The sequence below is a fragment of the Bombyx mori genome, chromosome 23 (genome assembly GCF_030269925.1).
Source record: "Bombyx mori chromosome 23, ASM3026992v2".
In the NCBI taxonomy this organism is placed as follows: domain Eukaryota; kingdom Metazoa; phylum Arthropoda; class Insecta; order Lepidoptera; family Bombycidae; genus Bombyx; species Bombyx mori.
The window spans coordinates 18,289,695-18,304,241 of NC_085129.1; the positions used below are offsets into that span (position 1 = coordinate 18,289,695).

Sequence of the window (14,547 nt, forward strand, 5' to 3'; positions counted from 1 at the left end):
AAATAGTACGTGGAAAGATCTTAAAAACAGGGGCATAAACTACCACACTTCACTGGTGGTAGGACCTCTTGTGAGTCCGCACGGGTAGGTACCACCACCCTGCCTATTTCTGCCGTGAAGCAGCAACGCGTTTCGGTTTGAAGGGTGGGCCAGCTGTTGTAACTATTCTTGAGACCTTAGAACTTATATCTCAAGCTGTGAGCTCGTCCATCCATCTAAGATAAGCTTGCATATATACAAGTTCCGAACAACAACATTCGGACCGTCGGTCTACCGAGTAATATAACCCACTCGGTTTAAGATCTTACTTCCGTCGTTAAGCCTTCCCAAAACCACGTTAACGATTTAATTTGACCGTGATTAAATAAACTGTTATTCGAAGCTTCAAAATAATATATCAATTAAAAAACGCAAGCTTAAACAGTCTAATGTGATTTTGAATCATAAAAAACATATGAATAAATTCATGACATAAGTTTAACGTAATTACCTGTTATTTCGTTACTGACATCACTTCCGTTTTATTGACACTGTCGACCCGTTCATACTATCGAAGGAAACGCAAACACAGGTCGAAAACATTACTCAAATCAGAACACACAAGTTCACAGCTATCGGAGATTTCGGCACAGAGCATCCTAAATTACCTACATACAAACTAGACTTGAGAGACATGAGTTCTAAGGTCTCAGTGTAGTAACAACGGCTGCCCCACCCTTCAAACCGAAACGCGTTACTGCTTCACGGCAGAAATAGGTAAAGTGGTGTAGATAGGGTAGGTACCACCAACCTTCCCGGCGGACTCATAAGAGGTCCTACCACCAGTAATTACGCAAATTATATTTTGCAGGTTTGATTTTTATTACACGATGTTATTCCTTCACAGTGGAAGTCAATCGTAAACATTTGTTAAGTACGTATTTCATTAGAAAAATTGGTACCCGCCTGCGAGATTCGAACACCGGTGCATCAATACATACGAATGCACCGGACGTCTTATCCTTTAGGCCACGACGACTTCTTTATGTTGACCTAACTTGACGACTTAAGTTTTACGCGACTAAATTTTTCATACTTAAGCCGAGTTTTTTAACGTTCTCGATAGCGTAAAAGTTAACTCAAAGTATGGAATTGGACCAGCGCCCCTACGTTTGCCGCTAGAAGTTAAAAAAACTGCCACTGAGCACTTTGAATTCAAGATCGGCTTGCAGCCTGAATCAGATACACTCGATGTTAGTGATGGTTCCTTTAATAATGCATATCGGGCGGACGACCTCACGAGAGCCGCTATGTTCCACCTTGAAACATGAGGTGTTACTCTCAATTTTATAGTTGGTACATACAACGTACCAACCTTGAAACCGGAACCCATCTATATGCCCATGCGAGGTCACAAGTAAAGATGGGGCGTATTTACGCTACCAGGTTTTAAAACCAGGTTTTCATTTTGAAGTACGGCATTGTCGTGGCCGCTGGGAATTACATACCCGATCCTGTAGACCGCATGGTAAACAGTCGATGTCGCCGTTATTACGGATCCTCCCTATCCATTAACGGTGCTTTTAGGTACCTCAAGCACCGGTTACCGTCCTGGTCGAACCCGTCACTCCGGTTTGAGTCCCGTGAGCTCACCTACACGTCAAGGAGAAGCTGAAATAGCCTCTCAAGGCTATCAGCTATAGGTAGGAAAAACAAAAAAAAGAAGAAAAGAAGTACGGCGTCCTGGTAGGAGCAAAAAAAAACTTGCAAGTATGAAAGTATATGTGCTGAAATCGGATGCTCAAAAAACTTGAACACTCACATGAAAATACTGTATTGGAAAAGAATTCATATCTTATTAGGAAAAAAAAATACAATCGGATTTGTGAATAAAATATACTATAGGTATACTTTGAACTTCAAAGTATTTTTTTTAGAACTTCAAAGTACTTATTTTGAACTTCAAAGTACTTATTTTGAACTTCAAAGTATTTTTTTTGTTTATACGATATTGCTCCTTATCCCTCATGGAATACGAATAGAATGTGTTTTTTTTATTCATTGCAATTCATTTTAACTTCCAGGTCTAGTCAAGCTCGGGGTACATTGCGTGACGGGAAAGAAAGTGGCCATCAAGATTATCAACAGAGAGAAACTCAGCGAATCTGTGTTGACGAAGGTGAGTTTTTGATTCATTTGGTAAGCATTAAGTATAAAGTCCAATAACAGCTTAGTAGTTAGTGAAAAGTTCAAAAGAATTCCTATGAAGTTTTTAACTTCGTGAATACAAACGTTCATATTATCAACGAATAAAAATCGCCGGTCTCATCAGAAGGAAAAACATTCAATTAATACACCGCCATCTATCGGCTGTTTAAGTAAACAGTTACATATTCAATTTATATTCACATTGTCCGTCACTAGATGTCGCTAGTTATCGATCACACTGATTTTCTTAATTTTGTTTTTAATCAAACTAAAACCATACTTTTGTTGCATATTTCAGGTCGAAAGGGAAATAGCTATAATGAAATTAATTGAGCATCCCCACGTGCTCGGACTGTCCGACGTTTATGAAAATAAGAAATATTTGTAAGTACCGTTTTCATCGGATGCTATACAGTATTAATTAGCAGCTTAAGCGCGGAATTTTAAACGCGTCGTCAGCATTTTCCTTGCGATGCCCTAAGTAAGGCCTAGTTCTCTAGCGTGTGGAAGCTCTAAAATCGATTTGGGCAAGAAAGTAATAAATATCGAGGGGTGAAAGGTTATTTGGTTATAAGCGACATTTCGCTTAATACGCGATTTTTATCTTTGTAATTAAAAGTCCGTTTTATTTAGTATTAGCATCAACAATTCGATGTAGCTGAAGAATTTTTGTTTGATACGAGATATTAGTTTCCAAATTTTAAACTTTAAATAGTTCTCCTGTAAAATTACAAAAAGGACGTATCATTAGAAAAAAATCGGTAGCTGTCTACGGAATTCGAACACCGGCACACCTGTGTCGCTCGATACGAACGCACAGGCCGTCTTATCCTTTAGGCCACGACGACCATAGAGCGATTTATAGTACTCTGTCGCTTGGTATAGGTAGTGGAATGATTGATCTTTTCGCTTCGCAGGTATCTAGTTTTAGAGCACGTAAGCGGAGGCGAGCTGTTCGACTACTTAGTGAAGAAGGGCCGACTCACGCCGAAAGAGGCTCGGAGATTTTTCAGACAAATTATATCCGCCCTAGATTTCTGTCATAGTCACTCGATTTGGTGAGTAATCGACGTTTTTATGATAAAAAAATTAATGAACAAAAATAATTCCTATTTACGATAAGAGATGGCGTTAGTAGTTCTTAAATTTTAAAATTAGATACGATGATAAGACGTTCCTTCTGTCTTCTGTATCATATTTAATATGGCGAGTGCTTTAAATCGTTTGAAATTATTCGGTTATCTTTCTTTAGTCTTTTAATCATTTCACGGCTCAATATTGGTGCTAAGTTTATCTCTGTTACCCATTGCGTTAATAAGAACTGCATTACCATCATGACTATATTATCTATATATAAAAAATGTTAGTAGCCCATTAAATTTCGAAATAAATTCGCGAGTCGCATTGAAATTTCTATTCTTAAGCGATCTTTGGAAGTTTTTAGCGACAGCGGCGTAGCTGACAGTGATCAATTATAAATAGTGAAGCCGTTCTAAGAACTTCTCTTAATAAAGCAAAAAAAAACCTTTGGAAAACGAATACAAAGCCGAAAATTGCATTTTGCATCACCCCATATCTTCCACCTACTGAAACTTAAAGCCCGTCAAGCAAAACGTTTTGTTATCGGATAGTTACAAATATATATAAACAGCGCCATCTATTTTTGAAGGTTCTTTTTTTAAATATTTTCATTGCTTAGATGGGTGGACGAGCTCACAGCCCACCTGGTGTTAAGTGGTTACTGTAGCCCATAGACATCTACAACGTAAATGCGCCAACCACCTTTGAGATATAAGTTCTTAGATCTCAGTATAGTTCCAACGGCCGCCCCACCCTTCAAACCGAAACACATTATTGCTTCACGGCAGAAATAGGCAGGGCCGTAGTACCTACCCGTGCGGACTCACAAGAGGTCCTACCACCAGTAATTACGCAAATTATAATTTTACGGGTTTGATTTCTATTCCACGATGTTATTCTTTTACCGTGGAAATCAATCTTGATCATTTGTCAAGTACGTATTTCATTAGAAAAATTGGTACCCGCCTGCGGGATTCGAACACCAGTGCATCGCTACATACGAATGCACCGGACGTCTTATCTTTTAGGCCACGACGACTTCGCATAGAGGTTATTAACTTTTTTTTCCCTCTTCAGCCACAGGGACTTAAAGCCGGAGAACTTGCTCCTAGACGAACGGAACAACATCAAGATTGCAGATTTCGGGATGGCCTCCCTCCAGCCGGCCGGGTCGCTGCTGGAAACTTCTTGCGGGAGTCCGCATTACGCTTGCCCCGAAGTCATACGGGTAAGTCCTCTGAAGAATTTCACTATGCGAATTACTAAGTCGTTTCCGTATTGTTACGTGCTAAGGGTTCGGGATACATAAAATTTCACCAGAGTACAGCTTAAAAACTTCACAAACACCTTTAAAACACTCAACAAACACTTTAAAACTCTCAATTCGCTTGTTCCGTCCATTCGCTGTTTCGCTTCGAGTAGTTCCGATTAATGACTGATTGCGTGCTATCTCTACAACGCTTTTATAGCCGATACCTGATCCCTAGAATTATCGAGAATATTCCATACATCTCTAGTCGTAGTTTCCGCTATCTGTAAATAGATGGCGTTGTGCTTCTCGAGCGTACTAGATGCTTCTAGGTCCTTCGGTATTCGTTCGACTATTCGGCGATAGATCGTGTTACTCTTACCGGCGTAACAGTACTTATTAACTTCAATTCAAAGTTCACCGTTCGAGGGGCTCTATTTTATACGCGATTATCATAGAAAAACGGGCCCCGATGATAGGGATCGGTTATAAACTAGAGGCTCACGTGAATCGCGCTAAGGAAATATAGAAGATCAACTTTGTTATAAAACTTTTTATATAAAATCTTCTTCTTTTCTTTCTTTCCTATTGCCCTCTGCTGTGGTGTAGGACTCGTATCAAATCCTTCCATTTGCATCGGTCTTGGGCAGTCTGTTCTATCTCCTCCCAGGTCATGCCCCAATATGTCCAGTTCCTTATAGATAATACATAAAAAAAAAGCCGTATTGATTTATAATATAATCTTGAAAACTCTCACCTTTCGTAATTGCTCATTAAATGTATGTCGCAAACTACGTTTTAAATATGATTTTTGCGTTTTTGTCTGATATTTCGTAGAGATAACAAATATAACACGATTCTACAACAATTTTTCACCAAATCTGTCTCCTGAGTAGACCCGTCAAACAATTAGCAATTTCCGAACGACATTCAAATCTTCAGCCTAATATAAGTGAATTCAAAAAAAAAACTATTGGCGCGTAAAGCTCTAACCTCTAACGTCAAACACTTGAACCAACCAATGAAATTTTCCAAAACAAATTCGTGTCACACAAACACAACTGTCCGATGGAATTAATAAAGAAATTGATTCGCTGAATCGAGACTTCCTTCAACTGGTTAATTGATTCGCTGTGAACGGCGGGCAATCTAGTCGTCTTGTCTTTATATTAACGTTGCCACTATAATTGTAGCTACTTTTATGTTTGAATCTCACTATAAACTTAATTTTAATTTGATTATTTCTGACGCTTTGAATACTTTACAGGTTTCATAATCACGGAAAAGTACAGTAAAAGTACTTTTAATGATGTCTATGACGAAAGTACTAGGTGTATTAACAAATAAGAATTTTATTAGACCTAATTCTACATTCATTCATTCTACCTTTAATATACAGAGTATATTATTATGGTTTGCCTGATCATTATATTATATGACTATAAAAATCATCCCTTCATGGTTTCCCGTCCCATTTATATTACTGCTTCTATAACAATGCATGAAAAATCAAGGTTTTTTTATTAAACTTGAAACTAGGATTTTTAAACGGAGTCGAACTTAAAAAATAAACGGAAGCTATTAATAATCTGTACACATTAAGCTTCCGGTTAATTATGATGACTCTTCCGGTCCTTATCATAATGTAGCTAATATGACCGTTATCTATTCATTAATGTAGGTACATTAGTTGTTGCAAGTTAGGGAGGCAGTGAGATTGGAATCCGTAGTTTGATAGAAAGAATGAGTTAGCCAAAAAAAACATTATAATGAACCATAGTCGATATTCAATTAAAATTTAAATACAAAATTAAAATTTCTTTATATTTTTCATTTCTTAAGCCGCAAAGAAAACGAGAGACTGTATTTCAGGCTAAATTTTTTCTCCATCCAAAATCTGACAGTTTTTCTCATGATTAAAACTAGCTTTACTGTGCAGGGAAAAAGACGAAATCTATCATCATTTTGTTCGGTTTTCGGAGACTGAGACTTGTCAATTGGTTATGGAGAATCTTCATCTTAATGGAAAAATATATAATAATATAATCAGACCAAGTCAATTATGCAGTTGTTCCACTATTGAAAGATAACGGAGGCAAAGAGCCACAGACAATGTTAACATAAAAAAAATCCACTTCAATAATGTTGGAACATTTATTACACGTATAACTTTCTTTTCCTACCTAAGCTGAGAGCCTTGAGAGGCTATGTCAGCGTAACCCTAACTTTTGTAGGTGAGCTCACGGGGCTCAAACCTGACGTCGTTGCTAACACGAACCCTAGCAAGAGCCGTGCTTCGCAGAATCTACCACCGGATCGGAAACGCGACCCACTGAGAAGATCCGGCGAGAAACTCAGTGGGCTGTGTCTGGTAGTTAATTTACTCGTCGAGCCCTTCGTCGCAAGCGACGGGTTCGACGAGAACGGTGACCGGGACGTATAACAAAAAACCCCCGAAAACCTTAAAATTAATATAAATACAGAGCCCTTGCTAAATTCAATAACGAGTAAACTAAAAAACTGCAGATATTTGGCGCTAAGGTTCTTTATTTATCTACAATCGTATGTACTTATACTGTTTTGGAAATATTAATGTTCACAGTCGTGTCTTAATGAAATAATACTTTGAGTAGGCGGCACGGCACGAAAACCCTCTTGTCGTGGCCGCCGGAAATTACATACCCGATCCTGTACACCGAATGGTAAACAGTTGACGTCGCCCAAAACACGTCATTACGGATCTTCCCGATCCATTACCAGTGCTTTTAGGTACCTACCTCAAGCACCGATCACCGTCCTCGCGGAACCCGTCTTGCGACGAAGGGCTCGACGAGTCAATTAAACTTAATCCGGGAGTGTTGCTAACACTGGCCCTAGCAAGAGCAGTGCTTCGCAGAATCTACCACCGGATCGGAATCGCGACCCACTGAGAAGATCCGGCGAGAAACTCAGTGGACTGTGTCTATGGGTTAGTTCGCTCATCGAAGTCTTCGTCGTGATCGACGAGGACGGTGACCAGTGCTTGAGGGTCCTAAAAGCACCGACAGTGAATCCGGGGGATCCGACAAGACATATTTCGGACGACGGCGGCTTTGCGTTGCCCCGAAATTTTATGCAGATTAATTTTGATCAGAAATTTTATGCAAATTAATTTTACAAAACTAGTGACAAAAAAATATATAGTACATTTTAAAAGAACACACTTCCCTGTTATGCAATAAAAGGCAAATATACAAAAACAAACGCATTTATTTCTATTTTAATATATAAATTGATATTAACTAGCAGATCTAAGTATATGAGTAGTTTAAGTACTGTTGCTATTAACATAACGAGATGAATGTACGCCATTTAATACATTGGGCGAACCGGTCCTAAAGTTACGAACATCCTGGTAATACAAAAAAACAGGTCACCAAGACAGTATGAAAAACGCCCACAAAAACCCAAACCCAAACCAGAAAGGTCTATTTTATAACGAAATTTGATTTTTCGGATTGCCTTCGTGTCAAAAGCATCAGCTGACGGGCCAGGTTAATGACCTCGAGGGGACGGGCGTGGGACAACTACCTTCGAATTATACCGACTTATGAAATATTAATTAACCGTAACATTGTATTTCAATATGCAATTTCGAAAAGGGCACATGTCCCATATTTTGTGAAATACGTTTTTTCATAAACATGTAGTTTTGAGGCTTACCTACACCCATTTTATAATAATTCCAGTAATTTTCAATTGCTAATTAACACTAAAATATATCTCAAAAGTTAATACTTTAAATTTTACACTGCTTTAGAAAATAATAATTTTTTTTTCATTTCCTGAACATTTTACATTTTCAGATATGTGCCCTTTTCGAAATTTCATAATTATTTATATTTCAGTGTTTACCATTTGTATAGCAAATAAAGTTTTAAGTAAGGTTAATGATTTTGTAATAATATTCAAAGTTTTATTGGCAAAATATGTCTTAGTGACATCTCGATCTGTCTTGGTTCAGAATCCTGGGATTAAGTGAAAGACCTACCATCAGTGCCAACACGACGGTAAACAGCTTTAATGTTACTAAAACCCTAACATCAAGGAATGTCATAAGCTATCAAATAATTATGTTAGTAAGTATTACAATATAATGGTACATTTTATGAGCAAATATACAATCACAGAATGTATTTTAAGTATATATGTTCAAAAATAACATTGAGAATGTCTTGGAAAAGAAAAAAATTCACTGAATCTGTCACTGGCCACTTTTAAGTCAGTTGAAAATAGAAAGCATAAAAAAGATAATTTGAAAGTCACAAGTTCTAGATTCTACTAGAATTACAATCATGATAATAATCAGGAATGTAGGTAGTTTAACTTTTTTACATATTCAATGATTTTGAATGAAAATTCCTACCAAACCTCAATTTAATAATTATATTAAGAAATCGAACAAGTTCTATGCACCACAAAAACATATTTATATTCTTCCACTTATTTCACTTTACCTGATCACGTCCAAGATCATTCGTCATCAACTCTCTGCTTCTTACTGGTGTTTGATGGTGTTTGTGGTGGTGAAGAAGCGGTGTCTCTCCTCTTGCCGGAATGTCTAGCACAGCTATTGCTGGACAATCTCTGCGATTCCCTTGTCGGAGAAAACTGTTTTAGCATTTCAACATCATTGAATATAACTTGAGCTCCTCCCCCGCAGGTGGGTACAACATCACCTTTGTACAGTTTCGTCTCCAATTCACCATCAGTATCTTGCTCTTGCGATATAAGACAGTATTTTGACGTTTTCGAATTGGCAATGTCTTTGACCGTTGTCAGTTTATTAACGATTTTGCTATTCGTCATGCTTGGCTTCATGACTGTGCCCATTGGGACTAGCTTGTTAGGTGCGTGTTCCACCCAGCCTCGACCATCAGCTGACAATGACCGTCTATGGCGTGGATTCGCTACAGCGACCCCTCTTCTTGATGTTGGTGTGTCGCGTGATTGTGGAGCTGAACTGAATGGGGTCAAGAGGTGTGCGGGTAGAGCTCTCGGTGTGGAGCCCGGTGTAAAATGACTGGTCTGAGCACCAATTTCAGTTGTGGAGCGTGGATAATCAAAGTTGTCTCCTCTGTCTGCCATATCAACATTTAACGCTTCTTTGACTTTACGTAAACAGTTTTCTTTTTCCTCAACTGCATTTCTTAATCTTTCCTTTTCTGTGTTTATCTCTTTTGCCTTCTCCTGTTCGGCGGCAATCTTGTGGTTGTATTTTCTTTCAAGGATCTTTTTCTGCTTTTCTTTCTCAAACTTATTCTGGTTGAGCAAATATTCTTTTTCCTGTAGATCTCTCTTTAAAGATGATGTGTATTCAGTCATTTCTGCCAATTTTCTTTGGTGCGTGAGAGATGCATTTTCTGTGGCTGTCAAGCGTTCTTCTAAAGCTCGAATCCTGCGTTCAGAGGCTGCCAGCTGTCCCCTCAATGATGAGTTTTCACTTCTCACTTCTAATGATTCTTTTTCAAGATCCAACAGGGCTGACCTCAGTCTTTCATCCTTCACCGCCTTACTTCTCTTAAGTGTTTCTCTGCGACTGATTCTCATTTCTAAATGTGCCATCAGTTCCTTAATTATATGGGCAGCTTGAGAGCTATTCAGTTCCAAGCTTGGGAAGTCTGGCCCGAGGCTGTATACCAAACCTAGATCTAAGTCCAAATCTTTAGCCTCCGGTCTCGCCATATTGTCACGAGCTGTTGTGAAGAGTCTATTAGCCTTTCTGCGGCCAGACATCAAACCTATTGTTGTTGCGACATCTATTACTTGGGGTTTAGCAACTTCAACTTCTGCTGCCATCTCAGCAAATCTCATCACTTGGAGGGTTTCATCATAATCTTCAGCTCTTGGATTTGCACAGACTATCATCCTTACTTGTCCTTCACCTTCAAAGAAATTTTTGAAGAGATGAGTAATTTTAGACTCTCTATAGGGCACCATGTTATTAGCACTGTTAATTTGATTTTCTCTCAACGCTTCTAAGCAGGTTCTAAGAGTCATCAATGACTTATTAATATTCCCGGCTTCTCTTAGTCTTTGTCCTGTGTTTTTGGTTCGGTTAGTTCTTTCGCTACCAGCTAAATCAACAAGACTCAGTTGACTAATATTCAAGAACTTTTTATTTTGTATCACAGCTTCTCCCATCTCGTCAACTGGTGCCTGCACTAATCGTATTGTGAACACTGAGTGACTTCGGCTTGATTCTGCGTTCAGAGTCGTGTGAGCCATTCGTTTCCGTTTCAAACCTAAATAGAAAGCATCAAAGGCATCCTCAGCTGACTTAATCTCGATTTCAGTAACCCCGTGGACATACATATTATGGGCTGCATCTTCTCTTATTATCTTCACTGGAAGGTTCCTACTAATCGGAGGACCATCTTCTAACAAGTCAAAAACACTGTTATTGTAGATTTCTACATATGTAACGAACACAGCGTACTGATTGTCTTCATTGATACCTTCTACTTTAGTTATATCCGTGGATGCCATAGCTAAATCCGGATTCGAATTATTTTTCTTCCCAGTTTTAAATTTGTGAAGTTCCTGTTGCCTCTCTAGCATGGCCTCCGCTTCGTTTTGAATATCGAACATGTTCATTTTGTCCGGTTTGAACACATATTTGTGAGCTTGGAAATCGTTAATAGTTTTGAAAATAATATTCAAACATCGTGGTAATATCCCGCAGTTCTGGGGCTCGCCGGTCATCGTGAACGTTTTCCCGCTGCCCGTGACCCCGTAGGTGAATAACAAGCCGTTTTTACCTTTAATCAAGCCTTCGACTAACGGCAGTGAGACTTTATCGAAAACTTCTTGCTGTGACGCTTCCGGCGGGAAAATCTCTTTGAATGTGTATTTCATGGTTTTGCTGCCTTCATTTCTGTAGCTTAACGCCGTTGCTGGCGGCGTTAGGAGTAATGTGGTTGGTGATATAATCTTCATACACGACACATCACTTTCTCTTTGCATGGGGCGAAGTCTACAGTAGACTTGTACAGGATCGCGGTCCTGAGCGAGATTTTGTTTACTACGCGCCGGCGTTCGCATCTCGTTTAATCTCTGTTTCGATTTAACGGACTTCATTTTTGTTATATTTTATCGTCACATATAATATTTAAATATTTCGGTTGAATATCGCTTCAACGACTTTCAATAAATCAAAGCAACGGTCTCTGAACGGCCGTTCATGAAATATCAATATTAACTGACTAATTTAAAATCAACTTATTTGCTGTCACTTTTTAATAATGGCAGTAAAAATTATACGAAAGGATACCAAGGTCGTTTAGCGGAAATACCATTTGAGTTCGGTCGGATTATATCTACCCGTTTCTTTTTAAAGTTTTGACATTTTTGTTACTAATGATACCAGCTAATAGATTGATTTTTCCTGAAGCAACTTAGATAAATGGAAAAGTGTTGGACGGTTAAATTTGAGGGGTTTGGGTTTTGTAGGTGAGGGGCTATTTAAAAACACTGCTTCATGGTTAAATATATTACAAACATTTTGTACAGTATTACCCCATTGCAATATGTATTTTATTTTTATAAAGCCCTAAGATGTTGCACTGTCCGTGTCTAGACATAAGTCTTCGTCATGACTGAAGAGAAGACAATCATCTGTTTTAAATATTTAAATAAGCATTCCAACATTCGAAAACTGTTACTTCACATGTGACAAGTGTTGTCTGCCATTACTTACATATTCAAACTCGAACAAAAAGTCTGCAGTTGAATTTTTCTCTAAGGATGTGAACATGTGAACCAGTTTCACTAGGCCTGGTCTGCTAGATTTATTTGAACTAAAACGTCGTTTTATTTTGCATAGACGATTGAATGAGCTTAGAGCCCAGCTAGTAAAGATTTACTGGAGGGAAACCATAAATATCAAAATGTAAATATGGCCACTGACCTTGAAATGTTCGATCTAGGTCTCGATTGCGATATAAAGCAGCTAACCAATAAAACCGAAACGCATTACTTCTACGTGTCAGAAATATGCTGGTTGTTGGGTGTAACCACTCTGGGTTACGAGAGATCCTAATACCAGAAATTCTGTAAATTATTACTGTTGCAGGCTTAATTTTTATTGCATAATGTTTTCCTTCAACGTGAAATCCATTCGTAGGCATGAGCTGAGTACGTATTTCGCTTAAAAAATCGGTACCCGTCTCTAAGATTTGTACACTGACATAGTAAGATAGCTCGATGTGAATACATTGAGTACTTTATCCTTTACACTATGTCAATATTAAAAGCTAAGTATATACACGCCTGTGTGTTTGCCGCTAACACATTATTTTTAATAACCGTATTGCTACTCTATCTATCTGCAGTTGTATTGCTTCACTACTTTCCCACATTTAACGGAACACTCACCCTTATTCTGTTTTGCAGTTTTTTTTTTACTTTATTTTGAGAATTCCCAAATTTCAGGGACTTTTCATATTATTCTTGAGTGGTCACCATGATTGGCAGTTCTGCCAACATAATTATAGGAATAAAAATATTTTCGTTCTACGTAATATTAAATCAATCCGTTCATAAGCATTGCTATTATAGAATTATTGCCTACAACACTTACATCATTATTTTTTTAACAATATGTTGGAACTTAAAAAAACTTTCTTTAAGTGTACTTCTAAATCAATTCCAAATTAATTAATAAAAAACTGCCCAGTTTGAAGTTTATTATAACAGAGAATGGAACGTTTCCGCTGTCAAAGTTCGTAAACAAAACAAATTATGAAAATGTATGTAAACAAACAATGCATCGTTTAGAAATGAAAACTGTTGCTCACGAAATGGATGAAATTCATTTCAGGGTGAGAAATACGATGGTCGGAGGGCGGACGTCTGGTCGTGCGGTGTCATCTTGTACGCACTTCTCGTCGGTGCGCTGCCTTTTGACGATGATAATTTACGTCAATTACTTGAAAAGGTAAAGGGTTCTCGGTATGAATCGGCGAACGATTCCACGTAATTAAAGAGTACTTACACCGGTAACACGAATCCAGTTAAAGAATTGCAGATCTGTTATAGCATGTTAGGTAAAGGTGAAAATAATTTTCCAAGGAAATGCAAAATATAACAAAGTTAACATCATTAGTACAAAATCAATAGAATAACAAGTTTAAATTTAATCAACTGACCCGAAGCATTGGAATTGAAATTTTATATGAAAAAAAAGAATAATTTTCTTAACTAACAAATAAATAGTTATGTATGAAAATCTATGGTATAATTTAATATACATCCTTATTTGATTCAAGGTGAAACGAGGAGTGTTTCACGTGCCGCACTTTGTACCACCTGACTGCCAACAACTACTGCGTGGAATGATAGAAGTGAATCCGGAGAAGAGAATGACTGTAAGTTGTTTTTTTATGCTTTATCTCATTTTACAATTGAGAACTATCTAAATAGTTTAGTGTTACATGGTCACAGATGACCAAGGTGCTATTCATTAACGTTATTAATATTATGCTAACCACCAGTTGATTTATATAAAAATATTATATATGGCTATGTTGTTATGAGGATATCATTGACATATTCAACTTAGTGGCTGTCATACCAAAGTAATTCAATCTTCAACCCTATGTATTAACTTTGTGTAGTGCATTAGTAGAGAATACATGTTCTCCTTTTAATAAAAAATAGTGCTAAGTGTGTGTTCAGGCCAGTGCCTTCAATTATTTTAGAGCAATGTCAAAGATGCTAGCCTTCTAGGCCGCTAAGTATCACAGCTTAATAAGTTAATGTATTTCACTATCATTCGTTCATTCACTACCCGCTCTTCAAGCATGCTGTACATCTCCATTAAAATATATCAGAATAATATCAAGTGCTGGAGTTTTATTATCACAAGAAACTCCCTTATGTACCACAAGCCGGTACAGTGTGTGTTGTATAAAAAAGACAATGAACCGACACAGTGGTGACCAAACATGTGAAGTTCATAATTCATAACAACACAACAATTCACAACAAGT

At 37.8% G+C, this 14,547-nt stretch overlaps 2 protein-coding genes across 2 annotated transcripts in view; one reads left to right on the forward strand and one right to left on the reverse strand.

The window, feature by feature from the left end:
• The window catches only part of LOC101741779 (serine/threonine-protein kinase BRSK2), a 46,261-nt gene that overhangs the window by 3,911 nt on the left and 27,803 nt on the right, over window positions 1-14,547 (forward strand). Inside the window, exons 3-8 of the mRNA XM_038019299.2 lie at window positions 2,064-2,158; window positions 2,486-2,571; window positions 3,105-3,245; window positions 4,345-4,495; window positions 13,377-13,493; window positions 13,825-13,923. Of these exons, the coding sequence (XP_037875227.1) occupies window positions 2,064-2,158; window positions 2,486-2,571; window positions 3,105-3,245; window positions 4,345-4,495; window positions 13,377-13,493; window positions 13,825-13,923 (689 nt within the window). The remainder of the gene's footprint in view (window positions 1-2,063; window positions 2,159-2,485; window positions 2,572-3,104; window positions 3,246-4,344; window positions 4,496-13,376; window positions 13,494-13,824; window positions 13,924-14,547) is intronic.
• LOC101740834 (kinesin-like protein KIF23) lies at window positions 7,748-11,908 on the reverse strand. Its single transcript, XM_038019300.2, has one exon. It carries the CDS (start codon window positions 11,633-11,635, stop codon window positions 9,029-9,031), a length of 2,607 nt encoding a protein of 868 aa, XP_037875228.1. The 5' UTR covers window positions 11,636-11,908; the 3' UTR covers window positions 7,748-9,028.

Bases quoted from the DNA above. Each gene is read 5' to 3' on its own strand.
- LOC101740834 (XM_038019300.2), bottom strand. From the start codon at position 11,635: ATGAAGTCCGTTAAATCGAAACAGAGATTAAACGAGATGCGAACGCCG.